The sequence below is a fragment of the Antedon bifida genome, chromosome 5 (genome assembly GCF_963402885.1).
Source record: "Antedon bifida chromosome 5, ecAntBifi1.1, whole genome shotgun sequence".
Lineage (NCBI taxonomy): Eukaryota > Metazoa > Echinodermata > Crinoidea > Comatulida > Antedonidae > Antedon > Antedon bifida.
In genome coordinates this window covers 30,071,430-30,098,373 of record NC_136230.1, presented here as the reverse complement: position 1 = coordinate 30,098,373, position 26,944 = coordinate 30,071,430, and the positions used below count along the sequence as shown (strand labels likewise).

Below are 26,944 nucleotides of genomic sequence, written 5' to 3'. Positions count from 1 at the left end.
CACTCCGTTTAAGTATTCGTACATTAAAAAAAAGCACACCTCCCTTAAGCATGTGTTTTTTACAAACTTTACGTCCGTCCTCGCCAGTGGTATCCGAGGAGTAGTAACAACAAAAATGAATGAAAACAAACCCCCCTGAAGTAGCGTTGTGCGTCCAGTCAGTGTAGACCGGAACACACACATTGATAGTACGTCGCACGTCAAAAAGCGCGCTGATGCGCTAGTGGTGGTATATAGCAAGTGATCACGTACGGCCTAGGTCGTGGTACTTTTCAACGAGTGTCGTTTGACAGAGATAATCAGCTGTCCCATGTTTTCATCTGCTCCTCCGTCACGATGGGAAACTTAACGCCCAGCATCCGGTTCTAATGGCACCGTTTACATTAATATGCCGAGAGAGTGTGATCGTCACGGCCACATACGACTAAACGCCTGTCAACGCATATCCTATAGACTACTACAATAACGAAGGGTGTTCTATTTAAATCCATGAACCGGAATCAGAGGATTTTCCACGTAACATCAATTACTATATGGAATTCATGAAGATTTACACTTTGAAATATTTATGAGTTTGACATTTAAAATACCAATGTTTCCAATCATATGCTAGCTATCATTTTGTCTACAGACTAGCGTACGTCATTCAGGCGTTTAAAATTCATTAGGCCTACTGTCGTCGGCGCACAAACAGGACACTAAACTAAATGTTATAGTTTTTCATCACAACGCAACGACGTAAACGCAACGTAAGTGAGTAGACCAATCACATGGAATGTTCATCCATATAGTTTGCCTCAGAATGTGAAAATTATGTGCATCTATTCTTTGTCTTTAAAATAATTAACAATAAAACAAAACTTGTATTGTCTGTTCCTTACATCCTGTATTCACCCTTGCTGTTAAATGTGTGTGTATAAAATCCTGATAAAAAAATATTTATCACAAAATTATTTGAATTGAAATCTGTCAGTAATTATAGTGGGTGGTATATAAGTTAGTAACACATGTTCTGGGCCCAAAGGTACACGACCATTGCTACTACTCCCTTAGGCACACATTGCCATATATTCCCCAAAGAGTTCAAATGATGAGGGCAAAATTGCTAAAACAAGTTGATTGCTATGAAATTGGTACAGTAAAATAGATCATCTATTTTAACAGTTTATTGTTTGACCAAGAATGAGGTTAAAACCATAGAGTATAGATGTACAATACGTTATATATCTTCAGTTTTTTTCTAAGTGAAAACTATAGAGGTTATAAACTCAAATGTAATCACTTTGCAGTCTAATTGGCTCACTAGAAATTTAATAGTACCTTTATGGGAAAAAACAGAAATGGAATAATGCTCTAGACTCTATGTCATCATTTCTTTTTATTAATACCATCATAATATTATCTATGTTATTCTTCGATGAATATACTTTTTTTGTATTTATATTTTAAAATAAAATACTGGTATAAAAAAAGTTCAAAAGAATTTCTTCTGTTGCCTTACATTATACAGAGTGTAAGCCACAATTCTGTTCATACGCCTCATAGAATTGTACAGTGTCCTTAGTAATCCTAGGCCTGACGGACTTTAAGGCTTGGACAAAATGGACAGAAGAGATGACCTCTGTGTGGATGTCCATCTGCATTGCGTAGAGGGCGGCTTCTCGACAAACAGACACTACCTGTAATCATAAATTTATATTACTTTACAAATTGAAAAAATACTTTCAGAAATTTGGAAAATATGTCAGGTCAAAAATATTATTAAAAACACATTTAAAGAATACCTTTGTATGTATTTAAAAACCTTCAATTTTCAGGCTTTGTTACTGAATTAGAACATACATTTCAACATTACCCTTGAGCTATTCTGTCACAACTTTAAAATCATTCTAGGCCTGCCATCATGCCTACCATATAATTCACTACACTATAGTATTAGTAAGGTTTGTGGTACACTATTTGTTTCCAAAACAAGTTCCAGTTTTGATCCAATTGTGTACCTATCAAATTTTATGCGACAAAAAAATGTGATGTGCCCATATATGGACACGATGATGTCATATCACTACCATATTTGGGCATATCACTACCATATTTGGGCACCTCACTACCACATTTGTCAAACTAGTTTGATAGTGTAGACAGAGCTTTACTGTATTCAACATGTAAACCATAAAACAACACAGTATTATTCACTATTCATACTGAGGTAGTCTACAGGTACCATAATGGATCCTAGAACTGGTTATAATCGGGTCAATCAATTAAGTGAATCCTGTTAATTGTATCAATCATTGCAACCTACTTAGCCACATGTTGAAAAGCTTTACAGCTATCAGTGTAATTCATTTAATCTAAATTCCAAAAGATAGTATAATTTGTATTATGAAATTAAACTATTTGTACTTATTACAAAATTTTGACAATAAAATTGACTCATATCTTGTATGAATAATCAAATCAAATATCCCTAATATTATTCATAATGAAAATGAATTCATTCTATTTTTAGAGTGAGTCAATGTTCGCCATTACACACCTCTGCCCCTGAGTAGCCTTCTGTTTGACCCACGATTGATTCAACATCTACATCTTCTGCGATGGGCATCTTTTTGAAGTTTATCTTGAAGATTTCTGTCCTTGTTGCTGGATCTGGTAAAGGTACATAAAGTATGCGGTCAAGGCGTCCTGGACGCATCAAAGCCTGCAAGAACAAATTCACTTATATGTCAGTATTTACATTTTCTAATTCATTAAATGATGGGTTCCAGGAAGGGTATTCGTAGGTAGTAAGCAAGAGATCAAAGTGGGTTTGGGTAAATCTAGGGATAGGAAAGGGGAAAGTAGAAATATGTTAAGCTGATAATATCGCTTCACAATTTCTCAAGACTTCATTCATTTGATTTGTAGTAATACCATCAATTCTGCATTATATATAGTGTATTATGTATTAAAATGTTTCTTAATATTCATGGGTTGTGTATGGGCAGTATGGTCCTTGTGCCAGATATTTTAAATTTGAAAGTGGTTATATTATCTTATTAATACTGATATATTATTTATATCTAACATCATCTAAGCCACATTTATTCCATAATTTAACTAATGATATCCTCATAGTCATAGACTAAAGGCTGTCTCACTGTTTTAAATCGACACTGAACTCGCACGGCACAACCACAAAGTTAATTTGAAATGAAAATAAGTCAACAAGCTTTTGCCAGTAGTAAAATTGTGAGTGCGTCTGCCGTCAATATGCCAATCAAGTTGATGGTGGGAGATAGATGGAAGGTGGTCCTGACATTACAAAATGCCTACAGCAATGACATCAGATGCTTAGCACTCACACAGTGACTGGTTCACATATAACTTATGTCCAGTAAAAACATGAAGATTTTACTGAAATTAAATATACAGTACTGAATAGTGGTCATGGCACTATAAAAAGACTCACAATTAAAATGAAACTTATTAAAGATTGTTCACATATAACTTATGTCCAGTAAAAACATGAACACAATTAAAATGAAATTAACAAGGATGGTTCACATATAGTTTATGTCCAGTAAAAACAAAGATTTTACTGAAATCAAATTTACTGAATAGTGGTTGTGGCACTGCAAAAACACTTAAACTTAAATTAATAAGGATGGTTCACATATAACTTATGTTCAGTAAAAATGTAATCTGATGATTAATGAAAATATAAACTAAAGCTCTGTCTACACTATCAAACTTTATATGATAAACAAATGTGATGTGCCCATATATGGACATGATGATGTCATATTACTACCATATTTGGGCACATTACACTTTTTTTGTCAAACTAGTTTGATAGTGTAGACAGAGCTTAAAGAATACAAAGATTCAAAACAAGAAGAATGCAAAAACTGATATTAAGAAGCAAAAACAAAAAGCATTTTAGATTTTTCAACAGAATATTTCAGCAGAGTACACCCCATTCTGAATCTCAAATTTATGATATATTTTCTTCCATTTGATATCACTACTGCATATGTTTCAGATTTTCTTGTACGATAGTGAAAGATCTTGTTTAATAATATCCTTCAATTTTCAACTTATCTTGAGATTCTAGTCATGTGTTACCAATAACTTTGCTTTCACTTCAACAAGCCATCTTGAATTGAACACATACAAACAAGTATTTGACATATGACAGGACTTGAACCCTTGGATTGGTAGCCAAGTATCATAACCACCAAGCCACAATTCCACTCCAACCGTTTCATTAGAAACAGTGAAAATCTTTTATAGAGAGGCAGGATGACGTTTGCTTTGTATTTCGAACAATTTAAGGAAATTAAAGATCGACATTTTACTTCATTATTTCAGATGTTAAAGAGTTATATTAGAGAGAATCGGGTGAATGCAGGTATGTGCGTGACCGGGTGTAGGCCTACTATATGTCAATATCCTGTGAAGTAACAAAGATCCCGCACTCTCTAACAGGAATCCTATGTATGCGACTTCATAGCAACTCATTTATCATTTTGTTTCACAGTCCAGAGTCAATCTAATCATGTTGATCTTTCTTAATAAGAGGTCAAATAAGAGGTCAACTAGAGGAAATATTGTCTAATGAAGATGAATTAGTAAAGAACAACAGAGGATTGACATGAACTAATGAGTTTTATCTTCAATAACAAAGCTTAACAGAACAGTGGATGGAAAAGAAACTGAACACATACATACAACATATTATTCAAGACATTGGATACATCACTGTTCAGGAGGCACCTCAATTAAAGAGGGCACTTTGTTAGGTCCCGAAAGTGTCCCCTTAATGGGTTCTATTGTAGTTCCATCTTGCTTAAAGTTATCATTACATTTGATTTCATGTTTTGTAAAGAATTTGTTGTTGGATGATATTCTAGCAATTTAATAAAAAGTAATAATAATTAACAATTTTATCTAACTTTACCACCAGTTTTCATTAATTTTATCTTACTTCTTTTACTTAAACCATTATAGAAGTCAAAAGTTTAAGTTTAAGTTTAAGAAAAATGGAACGGAATGCGGCGTCATTTTGATTTGCAGACACAGAACCTAGTAGAACATCTCTTAAAACAATTTTAATCTCTTTTGAAAATACTGAATCTTGTTCCACAAACGATGTTGAACATATAAAAGCAATAGATAAAAACTTATAGGCCATAAAATATGTTATACATTCAAGTATCTTGTAACAATACTATCACTATATTTATATTGCAGCTAATACTAAGATGTTGAGGGTAGGGAAATATCATTCTCAAGTTAGTCAGCCTAGTCAGGTTCTAAACAAAGAACAAACAGCAGGGTTGGATTTAACTTTGTTTAGTCAACGAATTTACTTAAGTCAGTTAAAATAATCTTAGCTAATATTTTTACATTTTTATTAATATCTTAAGCTCTGTCTACATTATCAAATTAGCTTGACAAAAAAGTGCCTAAATATGGTAGTGATATGCACAAATATGGTAGTGATATGACATCATAGTGTCCATATATGGGCACATCACATTTTTTTGTCACAAAAAGTTTCTAGATTAGGAAGTTCATTTTTATTATTTTGTTGTCCATGTTTTTATATATTATATAGATAGGTCAGGGATTCGTAATGAGAAATCACAACTCCCTGGATACAGTAGGTCTATTTGTTTTTTGTAAACCAGCTATTTCAGCCTACAAGCTGCATGTTGCATTTATAAACCAGAATAAGAAAAAGGACAACACTGGAATGATCGAAACATGTTGATAAGGGTTGGGGTTAATCTTGGTCAAACTTTATTACAATATTAAGTATCTTATCATATCTATTTTTATAACAAGAGGTTGTCATGAAGTCAAATGAACAACTGGTCACAAAACATTAATTAAAATTAATACTGTAATCATATGATCATCATATCATCATCATTTTTATGCGTGCAAGAGCCTATTTTGGACCAATACCAACGATTTGATGGTTTTATGTTTGAGAAAGCTTCTCTGTGTGCCAATTCGTTCTATTTCTTCGGTTCTTGTGTACATAAATAAATGACCTGGTTAGGTAACTCACCTTGTCAATCATATCTGGTCTATTTGTAGCGGCAACTATCGTGACATCCGACAGTGTCTCAACACCGTCAATCTCGGTGAGTAGTTGAGCTAAAACCCTGTCAGCAACATTGCTACTTCCAGACGAGCTGAAAAAAAATCAGAGCTTTTGTTAACGATCAAGATTAAGATTAAGAAGTCCTGTATAAAATAAAGAACATGATTTGGTAAACATAATCCAAGAAAGCCACTAGTCTAGGATTAGATCCAAAAAATAGCAGAGACAAAACAGGAATAGATTCATAAAAGTGTTAATGCCTTAACAAAAACACTGAAACATACAAACAACCTAGTTCAGTACCCTAGGCACTGATGAGGGAGATCAAGTCGTGAAATGAACAAATGTCTCAGAATAATATTGGTAAAAAGAGATATTTTGTTATTACAGAGCATGTATATGTCTCAATATTGTATGTAATTTTATTTCATTTTTTGGAAAGAAATTACTATAGATTGTATGTACTGTTTTTAGATACTATCTCATCAGGCCTTTTTTAAAACCCAAATTCAATATTTACTGAAACATTGACAGGTCAAAATTGGGCAGTTACTGGGAAACTTACTCGCAATTTGTCATCAGACATGTACTAAATGGAATGCTACTAATCACTAGAATTCATTAACATTCCAGACTATCATTATTGATTTATCATTTCATTACAAGATTTTATGGTTTGTTATAATTTAGTTCAAGTCAGTAGCTTAATTAGTCAAAAGAACCATGAACCTAATTAGTGTAGAAACTATTTGTTAATTGTAAAGATGATACCAACTCATCAACTTAAGAATGATCTTAATTGAATTGTCAAATAATAACCATCAGCCAATCATCATGTATCATGTATGCTACGTCCATACCAACCAAAACGTTGAGACATTCTCAACTTTACACTTTTGAAAACACACAATGTACCACAAACCTACTAGTGTTATTTACCATGCATGTATTATCATAATTATTATTATTATTCTTTTTTTATTGTATATTTTTTTTTCTGCACTACATAGTCTTTTTGTGATGTTGGTTTAAGTAGTTAATGTACATTCCCATCTTCTTTGTTTTTATATTTTGTTTCTTTGGACGCACCTTCAGAAGTTGTGCCACTGATAAAAAAAAGTGCAGTGCCAATAAATTATTTTTATTTAGTTCAATGTTTTTTAATGCAACCTGGAACCTACCTGCTTCTCTCAACCGCTAATGCGTCTATTTCATCAAAGAATACAATAGAAGGGGATGCAAGCCTAGCTTTTCTGAACACCTCCCTCACTGCTCGCTCTGATTCACCAACCCATTTACTGAAAAGCTCAGGACCCTAAAGTGAGTGCACAATTAAAAAGCATTTGTAAACATGTTTAAATGTTCTATTTAAAAATAATGAATGCCAAATACATTTTTTGTATGTGTGTTTTCATAAATAAATGACACTTAAGATTAGTGCCGGACTTTAAAATCTTGGGTTCTTGGTTCGATTGATACCTACCTTCACAGAAATAAAATTCAATCCACTTTCTGTAGCAAGTGCTTTGGCAATCAACGTCTTTGAGCATCCAGGTGGCCCGTACATGAGGATTCCTCTTGGGGGCGCTATACCCATTCTGACGAAGGCTTCAGGATGCTTTAATGGCCATTCAACTGCTTGCTTTAACTTTTGTTTCACAATATCCTGTCCCCCGATATCAGACCAATAAACCTTGAATATTTAACAAAAACCACACTTTATTAATAGCATACTTGGAATTAAATCTTTTTTTTCCTCAAAGAAATGATTTTAAAAAAATCTTTAATAAAAAGATCTGATAAAAGTTACCTTTGGAACGTCAATTTCAACCTCTCTCATTGCGCTAGGTTTCACATCTTTCAAAGCAAGAGTAAAATCTTCCATGACAACAGAAATTGTTGACAGGTCACCAGATGCATTATGGGATTTCGAATGTCGTTTGAAGGCATACATTCCAGCTAAACAAAGACACATTAAATTGACTGTACGAATAATATACTTTGATGATACAAGCTAAAATATATTTATATAATGCATCATTTAATTTAATAATATCATGAGTTTGTATTCTTGATATTAGAGGGTATGGAGAGCCAAAACTGTATTTTGGCAGATTTGGCTTTCCATACCTGACACTTTTTTCAAGCAACTTAAGTTGTTTTTTTCTCTATTTTTTTGTAATTATGATTATGGTAGTTAAAGTGACTATCTGGCTTCTCTGGGAGACTTGTCTCCAAACCTTTATAAAATAAACCAAAAAAAAAACATAGTTGATAACAACTAAACTGCATGCCTTTTCTGAATTGGATGTTCTATTCAGTAGCATGCAGATACCATCTTCTTGAAGTGGTTGATTACCTTCTTTGCAGACAGATTTTAAATCTGCGCCAACATACCCATGAGCCGAGTCGGAAAGCTTTGCAATATCTTCACTTGATAAGGAATGAGAGATTTTCTGTAAACACTTTGTCAGAATCTAAATTAAAGAGAAGTGGTAATTAGAAATTGATAACTTTTTTCGTTGTAAAGTGTCTGTGTATTTTGCTGATTGTGAAATTATATACAGGTGACTCTATGTTTGTGTTCAAACTTACATCTGCTCTATCTTGTGCATTTGGAACTCCTATCTCAATTTCTCGGTCAAACCTTCCTGGCCTTCTCAGAGCGCCATCTATAGCATCTGGACGGTTGGTTGCTCCTAAGACCATCACATGTTCATTTTCATTCTAAAAAATAGTGAATTTCTTTTTTAGGGTTGAAGCTTTTATGGCAAATTTCAATCTTTCTATACAATAACAGTTAAGTTACACACAATTGTCATCTTGTTTAAATTAAAATAGATGGAAGAAATTAATTTTGATTATAAAACAGAAATAGCATTGAAAAATTAGAGATTGACTACCACCACGAAAGATATTTTGGTTCCTAAAGCAATAAAGTTAAAGAAGAAGTTTTTAGTGAGCTTCCTATCAGAAACCCCTTGTGGTTTCCTGGAGGTCCCTTTCATCTTCTTTAAATTTGTTTTACTCTTTTTTTGTTATGTGTATTGTTTGTTTATGAGATGAATAAAGAGAAATTGAAGAAAACAAGCAGTGGCGAACCATAAAATATCAAATGATTACATACTGAAGATCCAATGCCATCCAACAGAGTCAAAAGAGTGGCGACGATCCTCTTCTCCACTTGACTGGTGACATTCTCTCTTTTGGGACAGAGGGAATCCAGTTCATCAATGAACACAAGGCTTGGAGCTTTGGCAGATGCTTCTTTGAACAGGTCCCTCAGTTTGGATTCAGTTTCTCCATAAAATCTAAAAGAGAAGTTAATAATAAATCATATTCTCTATATTCTCATTTTAGGCATATTGCCAGGGATTGCTAGCCATGTGAGTTCATTCACTCTACTTCACTCTAACCATATTCACAAATAAACATAAATACAGGATGCTCTATGCAAACAAGTTAAAGCAAGATTGTTTGTTTTTTGCCATGAGAACAGTTTCTTACTTAGAACCCCAACATCGGTATCCAAGGACCTTGACCACCAAACTACATTAACAAATTTTTCTCTATTGTAGTAATCGTATGGCCCATATTGTGGAACAGACTTCTAAGAGATATAGCACAGCGTAGCTAATTAACCATTTTTAAATCCCGTCTAAAATTGATTTAAAGCTTTTTTATTAAAATGAATATTGTCTCTGGTGTAGCCAGCATAATGTAAAGCACTGTGAGAATGTTTGTTTATCAGCACTATTTAAAAAAGTTATTCCAATATTATACATTTATGAAAAGGACCACATTTCAACATTGTAACAAAATAAATGCATCTTACTTGCTTATGACTTCTGGTCCGTTAATTATGATCACATGGGCTCCTGCTTCATGAGCCACGGCTTTAGCAATCATGGTCTTACCAACGCCTGGTGGGCCATAAAGGAGAACACCTTTTGGGGGTTGTATACCTGCAATAAAAGGGCATTGCACGTTGGTGGTTTACATGGTTGAAGCACTTGGTGTATTTATTTATTATGTATGAGGTTATTCTGTTTGAGGTCTGTTATGAAAACATTGGTACTCACCTAAATCCTTAAAAAGCTGTGGGTTTTTTAATGGTGTTTCAATCACTTCCCGTACAGTACCAAGTTGCCTAGAAATTCCTCCGATCATGTCATAGGTCACAGCCTCAATTGACCTATGACCGTTATCTGTACTGTCTTCATTGTTTTGTATATGTATTTTTGTATTTTCATTCACAACAAAAAAATATACACATGGAAAATTAACTTTATCGGTTAAAGTAATTTTCTTGGGAGTAGATGTTAAGTCATCATTTGTGATGTTTAAGCATTCTACTTCTTCTCCAAGTTTTTCAACACTTTCATTCAAATTAATAACTTCATTTTTATTTTTCTTGTTCGTAACAGGACTGCTAGTTTTTAGTAAAGAATTGTCTGATATTGTAAAGGAATAATCAGAAGATACATTTGTCTTGGTAAAACTTTTATCAGAACAGGTAAATTCACAAGAGGTCATTTCTGAAGAGGTCATTTCTGCCTGGAAGACCTCCCCAGTAAAACTGGTGATTTCTTTTATGAAAAACCTACATGGTTTGCCATAGAAACATGTTAAGATGTTATTCCCAGCAGCGAACATTCTACCAGAAAGATTCAATTCCATAAAACATTGAAGATCTGTTATAGAGGGCAGGTTTGTGATATCTGATCTACAAAAAAAATGAAATATGTAAGTACAATGTTTAAACATGTATTGTCCGCAAAAACATGAAAAATGACGATTAATAAAAACACTCTTTAAATAGGCCATTTTGCAGTTTTAATAAAGTTATTCAGTTCTGTAGAAAAAAACCCCCAAACAATTATTTCTTATAAAAAGACAAAATAAAAGATTAATTTTAACCAAAAACTCATTGTCTGACAGACAATGTAAGTGCTTTTTGCTTTATATTACATTTTTTTCAGGTAAATAATTTTTTTTCTCAATCCAGTTTCTAGTAAAAGTGAATAACTATTATGTGACATTAAAATGACATATTTAACAACAAAATTATTTTTCTTAGGATATCTGTAATAAACGATATGGATTGGAAAACTTAAAAGACAAATAATACAATTTTAAAAAGCTTATTTGATTAATAATAAATATTTTAGAACCCCACTTAACATACCGAGGCTCCAGGAGCATACTCTTTGCTGGCAAGCAGGCATCGGTGAAGTTCTCCAGCTGTACATACTCTCCACTCTTCATGTTATAAGTATTCCGTAAGTTTGTGCTCAGCGCCGATTTAGTAGCTGGAAAGTTAGGACAGGGCCAGGCTAATGCTGAGAAGGTGACATGACTCGCAGGATGGTGGACTGTGATTGGCTGACCAATACACATCTCACAAAGTTTCATTGTTTCTAGGTTCAATTGTATAAGTGACTCCTTCATTGACTTTGGAATTTTCTCCAGCCCTATATTTATTATGATACATATTAAATGTTAAATATTTAAAAAAAATTGTTATTCATTTTAAGCTAGGCCCCTATATTATTATTTTATTATTAATCTTATTTATTAATGTTGTAATATATAGCCTAGTCCTAATACATATTTTAGTCATAACCTAGGCCTAAATGTTATTTAGAGTAAAGGCCTAGGTGTAGGTTTTCCATCTGAACCCCTCCATCTCATCCTACCTTTTTCTACCTGCTCGCATACTTCAGCGTTGAACACTTGATCTTGCACGAAGCTTTGATTTAGATCTTCAGAAGACAGCCTAGCAGATTCGGACGCAGATCCTTTGCTGCAGCTTGCCTGCAAATGTCTTTCGGTGTCTTTTTGGTGAATATAAAGAGAGCAAATATCACATTTAACCCATTCTGCTCTTTTAGATTTCTTCTTAGATGACATTATATATAGAAAACTTTAATTAACTTACATCCACCGAGAAATCATTGTCACCTCATGGGCGCAGCCATCTTTAAGAGCGCCCTCTACACTAAAACAAGTTTTTGGTATGGTACGCATTAGGCGCCTTCTATTGCTGCGTTTGTTCTGACAAGACTGTCACACAGCGAGATTTAAATTATTATAAGATAAATGTGATTTAGTATATTGCCGATGTTTCGTCGTAGAATGTAAAGAATGAGTGCAATGCATGCACAGCAGCCAGGTAATAAATCAAACAAGTAAGTCTATGGAACGCCTAAGTTGCATCAATAATTGTTGATCCAACACATTGGACCATAACACAGACGTAAACACAAATTAAAGGCAGTACTCAGTATATTATTAACAATGTTCTTTTTTTCCAAAGTTTTAACCTAACATAAATAATAGAAATTAACTTTTTTCATTCGTAAATCACAAACACACATCACAACACACAAGATTGTTTTAAAAATATACTTCATATTGGTTGTCCAGAGTCACGTGTCACACATGACGATGACACCTTATTAGTGGTCTAAAATCTAAGATATAAACGGTAAAAATACTTACGATTAAGTATAAAATGTTTAACAAATGAAATAAATGTTTTTTTATGTTGAATTTATAATTTCACACAATGTGTTTTGTAACATTTTCTACTTGGTTAAAACATGGAGGAAAATGTTTTATTTTTTTTTCCTCCATGGTTAAAACAGCTAATAACATGTATTGGCATAAAACACTTATCGAAAACTAAGAGCTTTATATAAAGAAATACTTTACCATACTTTCAGTAAAAAATGTTCAGTTAAAATAAGTTAGAATGCTAAAATATTACCCTATTTTTGGGCCAGAATTCCCCGAGTGTTCTATTTGGTGCTGACAATATGAAAGCCCTTGGAGTCGACTGCAGTTCCAATATTCAACTACTTAAGCTCTGTCTACACTATCAAACGTTATGTTAGCGCGCGATGTTAACCCTAGCCTTGCGTCTATTGTATGGTGATGTCCGCGTCTCCGATAACACCGATCAGCTCAGTGGACGAGAACGAAATTATGATTTCTTTCTTGCCAACTTTCTGCTTAGCCGTAAGTCTCATATTGAAATCCACAGTTTCGTTACCATTAATGTTCCTGAAATTATAAAAAGGTATGGGAATCAATTAGCGAGGAACAATCAAATATTTGTGGTATATTGGATGGTAATAAAGTAAACTATATAAATCATTATGTTGAGTGACTGAGCGGTAAGGCAGGAGCACCGCAAGCCGTAGTTTATACACTTATAATCACAGGTTCAAGACTCTCACTGACCCTGCCATAGTTCTGGTGGTAGAACGAGTTTTCTCAGATAAGGACTAAACTCAACGGTCCACTGTGCACATCTGGGTGGTACGGTAGAGTCCCTAATCCTGTCCTCAATAATGAGGAATAATACGAGAAAAAAAAACAGTATGGCAACCAGAATACTCACCAACACAACTCTCGTTTGTAACCAGCCAGAGCTGAGCCCTCAGCACTGAAGAAGCAATTCTGTAGTTTATACGGCATTGGGTTGGTGAACGACGCCTTGGCGTTAAATGAACTCCCCTTCTCGACAGTTGATGGGGCCTACAATGACAAAGTTAAGCTTGATTACTACTCGATTACAACGCGATGGCGTACGCGCATCGCGAGTAAGTTGACCATTAATAAGCGAGACTTCTGGTGATCTATTGCGTCCTGATTGGTCAAATTACTTGCGTTGTGCTTACGCCCATTTCGTTACGCCTTAGTGCTAACAAAGGTTTAATAGCGTATTAAAGTTTTACTTTGAAAAAAATGAAATGTCGAACCAGTGACAGACATGTAATATACGTTTTACTTACCGTGATCTTTATAGTTGGTTTCGTTAATTTGAAGTCGTATCCTTTAATGATAGTCTGATTTGTTTTCGCGACGACCGCTGTGACGTCAAAACGCATTCCTGCGTGATCGACTAAATCGCGCAGATAGTCTGCAGCCACTAGTTTCAGACGATATACAGTTTCTAGGAAATCAAATTCAGATTTTATGTTTTGTACATTGTTAAGTGATTTCCTATTGCACATAATTATACGATTTTATTAAAATAATATATTTTTGGAATTAGCGCCAAAAGTTGCTCATACCTTTCGATGGTTTGATTGCTACGTTCGCCATCTCAGACACTACCTCCTTGGAGCGTACACCAGTGTAGTAAACAGAACTTCCGGTCATGCTCACAACGCAGTTACGTAATTCTTTGCTTGTGTTACGGAAGCGCAGAACAATTTCAAAGTCTTTGCCAATCATAACGTCTTCCGGAAGTACACCTGTAAGTTCGACGTCTTTTTTTGTCGCAACGATGAGTTTTTTGACGGATCCGATGTACTTTTCGACACTGTAGATCGCTAGAAGTTCTTTATTCGAGCCTACGATGATGAAGAACAAAAGTATGAAGTATAGTAATGAATTATAAAAAAAAAAAAAAAGGAAAAAAAAAGATGTATGATCATTACGTCATATTTGTCCACAAGTAACCAAAGCCTAATATTACCTTCTGGGTGTTTATATTGATCGGAAATGATGTGTTTCTCCATCTTGCCTACTGCCTTTGTGACTGTCAAAATACCAACCGAATCGGTCTCAATATCTATTGGAGTAGGAGGCTGCAGAGAAATTATACATATTTTAGATTTAGAAACTATTAGGCCTAATGTACAGTAAAATATATTGACCAGTTAATTTTGGTATTAGCTGGTTAGTAATTGGACAGACTTAAATATCCTTTATTAGCACGGTTACTTAAATCATTACTATGATATTCATTAAAAATGAAGAAAAGGACTGTTAGATTTTACTATTAATATCCACTTTAATCATTTTTGTTGATAGAACACGATTTGTGTGACGATATAGAGGGCGCAATAACCATACCTCATTAGGATCTTTGGAATACTTCCACTTCACCTTACATGCGTTCACTTCAGCAAACACAAACTTCGTGTCGTAAGAAAGCTGTACATGCCCAGCTTTAATGGCTGCTAGCGGCGCCGGACCCATCTGAAACGCACCTAAAAAAAAAACGTTTAGAAAAAATGATTTTAAAAAGCAGCTTGTACTCGAAAAAGGCCACTATTTCACAAATGGCAGACAATTAATTTGGAACGGTTTTATTTTATAAATTTGATTTGATGGGGAACCCATGTTTGTGTTAACTTCTTTTCAATTCAATACAGATTATAACTGCCATGTTTCATTAACAATAACAGCTGCACAAGACTATCACGTAATATAACTGGCGCACCATACCGTCACTTCTTTCTTGAGGCGTTGCGTCTACAGCTTGCCAGCCTCCATATCCAGACGGTAAGTCTGGTCTTGCCATCCAGGCGTCGGTCCAACAATGGAAGTTCCTGCAATTTCAGAGAACATTAAGAACATCTTTTTTGCATTATTGTTTGTTATTTCAGCGATCCTTTATCAGTTGCGAACAAATATTAATATTTGATAGGCGCTGTGACTAATTTTTAAAATTAGGCCTTATAGGCCTATTTAAAGTATATTAATGTATGACGATGAAATATGTAAACGGAAGAGGGGGAGCTTCTAATATAATTACCATACACTATCGTAGTCGAGCGAATCAATAGGTTTTCCATCACTATCAAAGTGATAGTCCATGATGCAGTTGCCGTCAGTATCGTGAGCCGACGCCGTGTTGCACACAGGCCGTGATGGTATGCCAAGCGCTCTCAAAGCTGTCAAGTAGTAAGGAAACGGATTGTGAATCACATTCTACGGTTCTACTGGCCATATATGGACATGATGATGTCATAGCACTACCATATTTAAGCATATCACTGTCATATTTGGGCACATCACACTTGTTTGTCTAACTAGTTTGATAGTGTAGACGGAGCTTAACGCAGATGATTTACATGAGATACAAATAACACAAAGACGCAGACAAGTTGATCAAGCGACAGTTCAGATGACCTATCGCGTTGTAATTGGTCAACTTATTTGCGTCGCGCACTTACGTCATTGCGTTGCGTTCAAATTCGGAGTCAAGATTTAATAACAAAATTTGATTTAAAATAAATAATTGCAAACTTACCAGTTGTTAAGACGTTTGCAAAAACCCAACACTGAGCGTACTTAACTGGCTTCTTTGTCATTGTATATTGCTTAAAAATGGCGGCACTTCCGGTCCAAGCTGTAGGCTCGGTACCATCGCTATATTCACCACTCCAATTACCCACGAGCATCCCATTGTCATCGTTACTATTAATCTACAAAATATTAAACAATTTAAACAAATTGATAACAACCAAGTCGCGTCAACATGAGTTGGAGAATCGGGAGGTTAATCCGTTTCATTGACAGTGGATTCTCAAGCTCTGTCTACACTATCAAACTAGTTTGACAAAATATGGCAGTGATATATTGCCCGAATATGGTAGTGATATGACATCATCATGTCCATATATGTGCACATCACATTTTTTTGTCACATAAACTTTGATAGTGTAGACAGAGCTTTAGGCATGCAAACGACACATACTATAAGAAATATGCTTCGATTTTGTTGGCCTAATAATTAGAATGTCCCGAACGGCGCCCCGTACTACAAGTAATCCCCAATGTATTGCATGCTCCAGAACCTCACCTACTTCCGTTGTTAAGGTGATTACATGGTGTGTGAGCGTACCACACACCTTTACTTTGTTTCTTCGCCATGTAATACTTGCAATACACAATATCATAAAATCATATATTATGATGTTTAGAATTACTGTACTTACTAAAGCTGAAAGCATCCGGGAAACCTCAATAGGATTACCGAAAGATCTTGGTTTGGTACGCTTAGTTCGAAGAAGATCCAAGACGCCGCCTACTACATAATCTTCATACTAAAAAGAGATAAAACCAAATTACTCAAAAACATTACAGTATTAGCTACAAACTTGTTTGGAACCGTCAGCTGTCAGGCAGTTACGTACATAGTGTCGTGCGTACTTGACAAGCTACTATATTACTTACGTCAGTAATGGTAATAATAAGTTCTTTGAAAAACTCGAACCTAATAACCGTACCTGACCCATATACCACTTGGCTCCTGAAACTCTTGTTTGGGCTCCATAGAAGTACATGCCTTGGTCGTTGAGAACGTATTCCTGTCTCTCAGCCTCATTACTAAGATAAACATCATCGTCTTTAAAAAGTACAAAGACAGAATTAACATTACTAGGACATCCCCGCAACTACTACCAAAGTCGGAGGGATCATTCTCGCCTGATCCATTCCTTAGCTTATCTTTTTACTTGGAATAGAAAATAACATTAGGGCCTACTGTGTTTTTTGTGTTCGTTTGTTTGCATGGATTTTTAAGTTCCGACGTTAATAAGTATATTTCCTACAGACCTACTATTGATTTTCAGAAAAATGGATACATTGGTGACGTCACAAATGCTTATTAAAATCTCGAGTAATCTTTATCTTCAATAAAAGCCAAAACAATAAATAGCACGACATCCGTTGCTCTTTTTATTTTGCCAAGTATTACGCTTAAGTTTCTGAGCGCATAATTTATAGTACGAGTCTGTAGTCGTTTTTGTCTTTTGTATTCAATTGTATTTGTGTCTGGAGATGTGAAATAATTTATGTAAAATGATGACTTGCAAAATATAATAATGTTGCTGGTAATGACGTAAGAAGAGCGCGCATTGAACCTTGTTCAGAAAAACTGTAACAGGAGGAATCTAGAAAGTACATTAAAGGTTATCACATTCTATGAATACGGTCAGCTTATTGCTTGTCAATAACTCGAATGCTCATGCTCAATATATAAGGGTGTAGTGCGTGACGATTGCATTCAATAGACTCCAGGATCGATATTATTATAATGTATTATACATATTGTTTACAGTTAATACATTGTTTCGTTTTGTTTGTGCAGTTTCCAGGCACGCTAGCTTATTCAATGTGTTTTTCTGTACAAACCTTTCAATTGATATTCATCTTCATTTCTGTTAATAATATTATCAGCTGTTTAATAAAACGGTTCTAGGACACCTACCCCCTAGACAGTTACCCCCCGGATGTTTACCACCCGGACAACTACCCCCTTAGGACAACTACCCCCCGGACAACTACCTCCCGGACAACTACCCCCTTAGGACAACTACCCCCTTAGGATAACAACCCCCCGGACAACTACCCCCCGGACAACTACCCCCTTAGGACAACTACCCCCTTAGGATAACTACCCCCGGTCAACTACCTATTATACACTGTTGCAGAGTCAGGTTGTTCTTTTTTTTTCAATTCAATTCAACTAAACATTTATTTCTTCCTTCAATAAAATTAGGTAATCATAACAAATTCAAGTAAAATATAAAACATGTCAATTGATGATAAAAAAAAAGTATACAGGTATCAATAAAAGGAAGTAGGCAGTGCCCAAGAAGATACAAATCTTGTGGCGGGCCAGCCTATTTACAGACACAGGTAAGACGGTCGAAAATTCAAAAATACAGGACGTAAGGACAGGGACATAACAAGACAGCAAAAGGAGGAAAAAAAACAACGATCAGAATGACAGCAAATCATATCCTGACCAAGAACTGACAAATGAAACTCGAAAAAATTGCCGGAATAAAAAAGAGAGATCAATACTTTGCAATAAGGTATTTCTTAAGTTTGGAAGAAAACGTTTTTATTGAAATAGAGTTGCCGATGTCAGAAGGTAAATTATTCCATAAATTGGAGCCGGAAAATCTTATGTTATGTTGAAAATAATTAGTGCGATGTTTCGGTATATGGATCTTAAATTGGTTTCTTGTACAGTACGAGTGACGAACAGAATTTGGGATGAAAAAATTACACAGATGCTTAGGAAGAAGGAAATTTATTGATGAGTACACGAATATAAATTGTTGAAAAATATTAATGTCAAAAATATTAAGGAGATTCAAGTTAGAAAACAAATGAGACGAATGAGACCGGGGTGGAACGCCAGATATAATGCGAGTAGCCTTTTTTTGTATAATGTGAAGTTTGGTGAGATTGGATGGGTAAGTATTTGCCCATACAATGTTACAATAGCTCAGACAGGGAAGAATTAAAGAACAGTAAATAATACGGAGGATATTTGGGGGAATGAACGAAGAAAGTCTAAACATGACACCGAGGCTCTTGGAAGTTTTGTTCTCGATTTCTTTAATGTGAGTTTTCCAAGTTAGACCACTATCGAGATAAACACCTAGAAACTTTGCGCTTTCAACACGTGGAATATCATAATTGTCAATCAGAATTTTATATGGCGTAGTATTGATAAATCTGTCTTTTTGGGGACTCCGGAAAAGAATAAAGCTGCACTTTTTATAATTGATAGATAACTTATTACTAGAAAAATATATGGACATGTGTTTTAAGTTGGTGTTAAGGTCATCAAAAAGAGATTGGATATTAGGGGAAGAATAGAACACGGTTGTGTCGTCAGCATAGAGAAAAAACGAGAGAAGATTAGAGCATCGGTATAAATCATTAATGTATAAAATAAATAAAAGTGGACCTAAAAGAGAACCTTGGGGGACACCGCATGTGACTGATGAAAAATGAGATAGGTGGTTTGAGTATCTAGTACATTGAGAACGATTTGCTAAGTAACTTTTAAACAAATTTAATGCAGGCCCTCGAATACCATAATGGGATAACTTAAATAAAAGAATATCATGATCGATAGTGTCAAAAGCTTTGGAAAGATCAATAAAGAGTCCAATAGCGAAATCATTGCGTTCAAAAGCGTCCACAATTTTGTTAGTAAGGTCAATAAGAGCCATGGATGTATTATATTTTTTACGAAAGCCGAATTGTTGAGAGTATAAAATATCGTATTTGGTAATAAAATTAAAAGTTCTGTCGTAAATAATTCTTTCTAGGGCTTTTGAGAAAACAGGTAAAATAGAAATAGGGCGATAATTCGTTAAGTCAGATTTACTGCCAGATTTAAAGATGGGTGTTACACGAGCTATCTTCAATCTGCTTGGGAAAATTCCCTTAGTTAAAGAAATGTTAAAAATATGGCATAAAGGGAGGGAGATAAGTTCAGTAACTTGCTTGATGACATTCGCATGTAGGTCGTCAATACCGGGGGACTTATTACTCTTGAATGAACGCAAAATTTTAATAACTTCGTCCTCATCGACCGGGGATAAAAAAATAGAATGAATATTTGGGTTAGGAAGAAATTCTTTATACGATGTGTTTGTCTTGGGTATTTGGTTAGCTAAGGTGGGACCAATTTCAGTAAAAAATGAATTAAAAGAGTTTGCAATCTTGGTGGGATCATTTGACATTTCACCATTGCAGTTAAAAAAAGTATTACTTTGTTTGTTAGAGGATTGTTTTATAAGGGAATTAATAGTTTTCCAAGTGGCCCTGATGTCATTTTTATGTTTAATAAAAGTATTTTTAAAATAATTTGATTTCGCAGTTTTGATAAGACAATTGATTCGGTTGCGACATTGTTTATATTTTGTTTCATTTTTCGCAGAGGGACGATGAAGAAAGTTTGAGTATAATTTTTGCCTATATTTAATGGACTTAAGAAGAGAGTCGGTCATCCAGGTCTTGAGTTTAGTTTTATTTTTTTTGATAGTTTTGTATGGAAATGTTTTATTGTAAAGTAACGAAAAGGTATGTTCAAATTTGTTGTATGCATCATCTGGGTTTTGGGTATTTAGAATGTCAATCCATTGTTCGCTAGACAATTCTTGACGGAATTTATCAATAGTGATTTGGTTAATGCATCTAAATCTAAATGATTCATCCCTATCTGAGCTACGTACATCACAGGAAAAATACGAAATATTAAAAACGGGAAGATGGTCCGAAATATCACTAAATAATAGTCCACTAATACTAGGGAAATCAAATTTATTAGTTATAATATTGTCAATCAGTGAGAAAGAGGACTTGGTGATTCTGGATGGTCTATGAATAAGGGGGAGAAAATAATTACTAAACAGAGAGTTGACAAATTGCCAAGCTTCATTATTAGATTCATTTTTTAATATATCAATATTGAAGTCACCAAGAATATAATTAATTTTGTTTTCATTGGATAATTTGGCTAAGATTGAATCAAGTTTATCAATAAACAGAAGCGGATCATTTGATGGGGCTCTATAGATACTTCCTGTAATAATATTTTTTGTATTAGGGCGGATGATTTCAACAAATATTGATTCGCAAACTAGGGGGTCAAAAGATAGATCATCTCTTATTGAAAATTGAAGGCCATCGCGAATATACAAGGCGACACCGCCGCCGCCTTTAAAAGACCTGTGATTCGATACAAAAGAAAAACCAGGGATTTTAACCAAGGGATTATCAAATTTTAACCATGTTTCACTAACAGCAATCACATCAAAAGAAAAATGAAGAGAAGACAAAAGACTCACGATTTGATCAATATTTTTTAGTAGACTTCTTGCATTAAAGTGGATGGATGAAAAACTAGGGGGTAGTTGTCCAGGTGGTGGTTGTCCGGGGGGTAGTTTTCCGGGGGATAAATGTCCAGGGGGTGAATATCCGGATACGTAATAAAACACCTAATGCTACGTTCACACATGGAGGAAATATACTGTATATTTCCTCCATGGTTCACACTGAGATTCCGGATTCTGGTCCGGTGACCGGATTATAAACCGTGAATAATTTATGTAGAATATAAGAATATAACCGTCCATACTATCAAAATCATTCCGGATTCCATACAAAACGTACGTGTGTGGACCGTCGGAAAACGTTGCAATAGCCCACACTTTCCCCAGGTCACCGGAGCGAACCAGCAGGCAGTCTGAACGTAGCTTAATTAGGGAAGGGTCACCGGAGCGAATCAGCAGATAGTCTGAACGTAGCTTAGGGACAGGTCACTGGACCGAATCAGCACACAGTCTGAACGTAGATTAAGCATGATTCTCACCTTTACTCCAGGGATTAAACAGAAGGAAAATTTTATCTTTTACGACCATCTTGTTTTTGCGCCCATTTTCATCCGTCATGTACAAGACCAAGTTGAACCGTCCAATCAAGCTATCGGCTTTGGTATAAAGTGACAGTGATACATTGGATCCTGTTCCCTTTTTAACCAACGTTCCCCAGTCATCAAAGGTTGACGATATCGGAGCAGTAAGGGGAGGTAGAATAGCCAGGCTGCCATCAGATATTTTAGGAGTATTACCTATATGTGTGATGAAAGAAAGAATGATTTTAAACATTACATTTGTTTATGCAAATTTGTTTGTCCACATACCATTTATGCTTACTTGCCTGCTACTTACGATTACCTTCTTGTGTATAATTGCCAAAGGAAAGTCAAATTTCCAGTTTTATGGACGAATAAATAATCTTGAATTAGGCCTAATAGGTCGACTAATAGTCAATGATTTCGGGGAGGAGGGGGGTTGTTAGCATGAGGTTTTATTTAAGTGTGCTAGGTGTGTGGAAGGTATTTCCTTTGCAAACTCTTGTCCATGTATTGATTTGTTTATATTGTATAACCATACAGTTTAACCAGTAGCACTAAGCTTAAAACTGTACATGCTTCAGGTAAAGGTGTTCGTGCATAAATGGACAGCTGCCAAGCCATATAAGGCTACTTTAGATTTGCTGTTTTCCAACAAAAAATAGAAAAATTAGACTAACAATATAAATCAACTAATAAATAAAATCACATGATTCTCTCACCCCATTTCAGCTCAGCCGATGCCTTGTGTTTGCTAACGTCATAATCCCGATTCAATGTCACATCTACTTTGATAACCTGACCTCTTCGTACGACTAATTCCTTGTTTTCGTATTCGTCAGTCCGGTGATTCTTTTGATTTGCGTCCAAGTTCAAATCGTATGAAACTATTTTCAAAGAACCGTCTGAGAGAAAAGAGAAAATGAATTTAATGCTTTAAATAAAAAAAAAATGTTTTGATACTTGAAACTCGTTGTCCTCTAATTATGGATGGGCTTTGTATGTGATCGTATTAGTTTCTCAGAAACATCCAATTCACACTCTGAATTCAAATTAAAAGACGACAGCTGACGCCTCTTCCATAAAAGGAACCCGGAAGAAGGGAATGCCTAGGGACGAAGTGTTGAATGATGCTGCTGAAATCATCCAAATTGTTTTTGTGGTGCCGAGCAGGGGTGGGTAGAGTGTGAGATTGTCTTGTCTCACCTCTCTTCCCTGGCGTGCGTGGATGAGTTAAGTTCAGAAAGCTTCTCACAGGCCTACAAGCTTGTCTACAGTCTTATAGTATTCTTAGTTGATTCACAAGACCTAATTAGTTTATAATCAGATAATACTTGAACGATTGTAAAACATTATTTTATTATACCAATAATAATTGAGCTTACCTAAATTTGCAGCAGGAGCTGGCTCTGGTGCAAGTTCCTCTTCTGGTGGCTCCCAGAACCACCAAGATGGGAATTCACTATGTACTCTACCAGCCATTTGTAATTATAATTTAAGAGTAGGCCTACACACTTAAGCCTAGTTGTTTTTACAATTCAGAAAACGTCGTAATGATGTTGTTACACCGTCTGTAGATTATTATATAAAACATAATTCGTTCCGCATGACCGAAGCACAGTATCCGTCCGCCTTGTGTAGTAGAGTAGGCTAGTACGATAGATAATAAAAGTACAGTATATTCATTTCCGGTAGCTATTATTTATTTCTTTGTTGTACCTATATTCAGAATGCATTATAATATCTCCATGGTGAAGGTCAAAAACTCTGCAAGTGCGCACCTAAACCGGTTTTTAAAGAATTAGCTTAGGATTAAAGGTACGCGTTAAGGCAGAGATACTACAGATAGTCAAAACATAATCAACAAACGTATACAGGGCCGTAGCCAGGATCTGTCAAGGGGGGGTTCGGACAATAAGTATTTGGGTCACTGCGCCGCGGGTGGGGTCTGAGGCGAATTTAGTGACACCCCTTGATGGCCGGAAATGGTACTCTCGTACATAACATTCATGATAAATGGCACCTCTAATTGGCCGGAAAAACACTCTCATGCAGCATGCTACGATTGAACAAAACGATCGTACTTTTTTCCTCCTCCTCACGATAACATTTGTTGCCGCCGTATGTTAGATGCGCGTGCTCTGTGTGCGGAACCACCACCGATTGTTTGATCATTCACTCGGTATTTTGTTTTGCGTTCAAGTTACAAGCCCCCCAAAAAAAGCACAATTTGGGTGAGAAGGCAAATTCAATGCTTATTATAGCCAGGGACCCAGGGGTGTTTCCCTTGTGGCCCGGGCAACAGCCTTAATTTCATACTAAATGTTGTTTCTGCCACTAAATTAAAATTGAGTTCCATTTCATCGTATACAATATCCATCCGGACCCGGAACTTGATAGGCTTAGTCATAAAGTAGTTACAGAGTTGCAGGGCATTTTATTATTGTTGAATGTTTTGATATTTTTATTGTTAAAACGACCTTCACAACCAAAATATTTCTTTTCATTTTAAATGGAACGCTACAAAAATAATCCTCTGCTTATCGGAGCATGAATACCTAATAACCAGACAAGAACGTATCTTTGTTACGTTTTACTATCAATCCATTTTCATGTCACGCAATCCATTTTTCAACAATATAGTAGTATAACAATAACATTTTGATTGAATAGTGAGGGATTAGTTACAGTTTGACTTTGAATAAACCATTGGCAATTTACTGAAAATCCAAAATTATTCAATTAAAGAAACGCTCAACACATGAGAAATAGATGTCGGTCGATAAACTTCTGACGACGACTAAAACAACGACAATCAGCTAAATGTTAGTGATTTTATTTCATCTCTGGCTTGTTACATTTTTCATGACACATTACCGGACTTCCCCCTCCTCTCGCAATGAACGACAGTACAGATCTTCCCTATCTAGGCTCGTGTATGTAGCATACTACGTTATTCACAAATTACCCACGCATAGCAGTGTTACTAGAGCCATCACAGATTACCTCTAATGGATCAATCATTCATACATGAATTCAAAAATTCATCGACAAACGAAATATAGCCTATATTCATTCCTTTTAAATATTAGGCATATTGCCAAGGCTAATAATCGATTTGTCCATAATTATTGCGTTTTGCCGGGGGTTTTCCATAATCTAAGGCCAATTTTTAGGCCAAATCATAATTGTGCGTATTCTGTATTTCCGATGCGTGTAGTACCATATTTATCTTCATTTCCGTACGTTCGTAAATATTAGGCCGAATTTCCGTAGTAATTTATAGACGTTCCGAAATTTGAACCGTGTTATACCGGTAGCAGAGCAAAGTTTGCTTCTTTCTGCAAATGTCCTATCATTCTTTTCTATGTTTTATTTGGAGTGTGGTTTAAAACAACACTTTTGTAAAGTTTATAGTGGATAAATAAAAATGAATTTTTGGAAATGGTGGTTTTAACATCTGACTTTATTTAGCATTTTTAAATGAATTAAAATTCCAAATTATACAATTTAACCTTTTGCTCAATATATTTATAGCAACAGCTTCATATTTTTTGTATAACTTTTTAAAATTATTAATTGATAATTAATTTACATTAATTGAGTACAGTTATTAGAATGTATTACCGTACCAAAAGTACCTTCATCGGAGAACTCCCGTGACGTTCGCATTGAACGAAAAAAAAATTATCATGAATTTTACGTGCGAGAGTACCATTTGCGGCCATCTAGGGGTGTCATTTAACAATTTTCTTGCTCAAATACTCAGTGTCTACAGCCCTGGAGTCTTTGGGCAACCCTCTTAAAATAGTCCTGCGACCGCCCCTGATAGCTCTATCTATATTTATTTACAGCAATTTGTTGAGGAAACTAAATATATCAATGTAAATAGGTGGTATTGATACAGTTGAGTAGGCCTACGTAATCGGCTGGTGGTCTAGAAAAAAATAATCGAATGCTATAGGTGTAAACTACAGTACATGATACCATAGATATTATAGTGTAATATATTAAATTTACTATAATCCACTATACTTCATAGCCACACATACATATTGTAGGTAACCGCAGCGTTCCATTTTTTGATGTACGTCGGAAGGCTATATAATGCATGCTGACTGCCAGTGATCGAAACAATAGGTACGCGGTTGTCTAGCGGTGTCCTTTGTACGATTCGTTCGTGCCCAAGCTCACGTCAATATCATGTTACATCCTGGGACCAAAAATTCGTATTATTTTTCGGCAACCAATTCATTTGTTTAACAATAAGGTATGAGTTATTCACGAACGAGTTAACGAATTTTTCAATTTACAAATAACCTTTTGTATTGTGGGGCACGTATTTGGAGGATTTTCAGAGATGAGGGTGGTGAGGTATTGGGGATGTCGGGGATGGGGGTTCGCAGTCGGTTAAGGGGGGGTTCGCTGTAAAGGGGGGTTCGCCCGAACCATAAAAACCCCCCCTGACTACGGGCCTGGTATAGGCCTAATTATATCTTCTATAACAAGGAACTAGAGACAATCCTTGTGTGTGATCAATATCGATAAAAACATGGGCGAACGTATTTTAGCAAGTTAACCGACTAGAATAATTCAAATTAGTCAAGGTCAGCGTGGTCGGCCATAAACTTACAGTTATACCGCGACTATAAAGCTATATTCTGTAGGCCTACTTGTTCAGTTTCGGAAAGCAAAACTCCGCTGTTCAACCCTTATATAATTTCCATTATTTAACCACACGCACCGTCTTCCGTTCCGTGAAACGGAACAAGCCTGAATGTAGCTTTACAGCTTATTTCCACTTGACAACTCAATGACCTACGCGCAACAGAAGTACACCAATCTAAGCGCAGCGTAAGTGATTTGACAAATGA

The 26,944-nt window shown here is 35.4% G+C and overlaps 2 protein-coding genes across 3 annotated transcripts; both read right to left on the bottom strand.

Annotated features, from left to right (window-relative positions):
* Positions 1–1,359: 1,359 nt before the first annotated feature.
* LOC144843760 (ATPase family gene 2 protein homolog A-like) lies at positions 1,360–12,080 on the bottom strand. Of its 2 annotated transcripts, XM_078700695.1 has the most exons (14): positions 12,042–12,060; positions 11,800–11,937; positions 11,289–11,574; positions 10,183–10,826; positions 9,936–10,065; positions 9,228–9,411; positions 8,696–8,827; positions 8,460–8,577; positions 7,911–8,059; positions 7,584–7,793; positions 7,282–7,415; positions 6,065–6,191; positions 2,540–2,704; positions 1,360–1,679 (listed from the first exon to the last, which is right to left on the bottom strand). In XM_078700695.1, exons 3-14 carry the CDS (start codon positions 11,549–11,551, stop codon positions 1,503–1,505), a joined length of 2,433 nt encoding a protein of 810 aa, XP_078556821.1. In that variant the 5' UTR covers positions 11,552–11,574; positions 11,800–11,937; positions 12,042–12,060; the 3' UTR covers positions 1,360–1,502. The 2 variants fall into 2 exon arrangements, with proteins under 2 accessions (XP_078556821.1, XP_078556820.1); XM_078700694.1 differs by having other exon boundaries at positions 11,800–12,080.
* Positions 12,081–12,391: 311 nt separating this feature from the next.
* Positions 12,392–23,624, bottom strand: LOC144842176 (hemocyte protein-glutamine gamma-glutamyltransferase-like). The gene is made up of 14 exons (XM_078698576.1): positions 23,456–23,624; positions 22,793–22,975; positions 22,029–22,286; positions 17,134–17,252; positions 16,843–16,950; positions 16,155–16,329; positions 15,657–15,795; positions 15,347–15,450; positions 14,972–15,108; positions 14,592–14,703; positions 14,185–14,466; positions 13,903–14,063; positions 13,509–13,645; positions 12,392–13,168 (listed from the first exon to the last, which is right to left on the bottom strand). Exons 1-14 carry the CDS (start codon positions 23,550–23,552, stop codon positions 13,027–13,029), a joined length of 2,154 nt encoding a protein of 717 aa, XP_078554702.1. The 5' UTR covers positions 23,553–23,624; the 3' UTR covers positions 12,392–13,026.
* Positions 23,625–26,944: the final 3,320 nt, after the last annotated feature.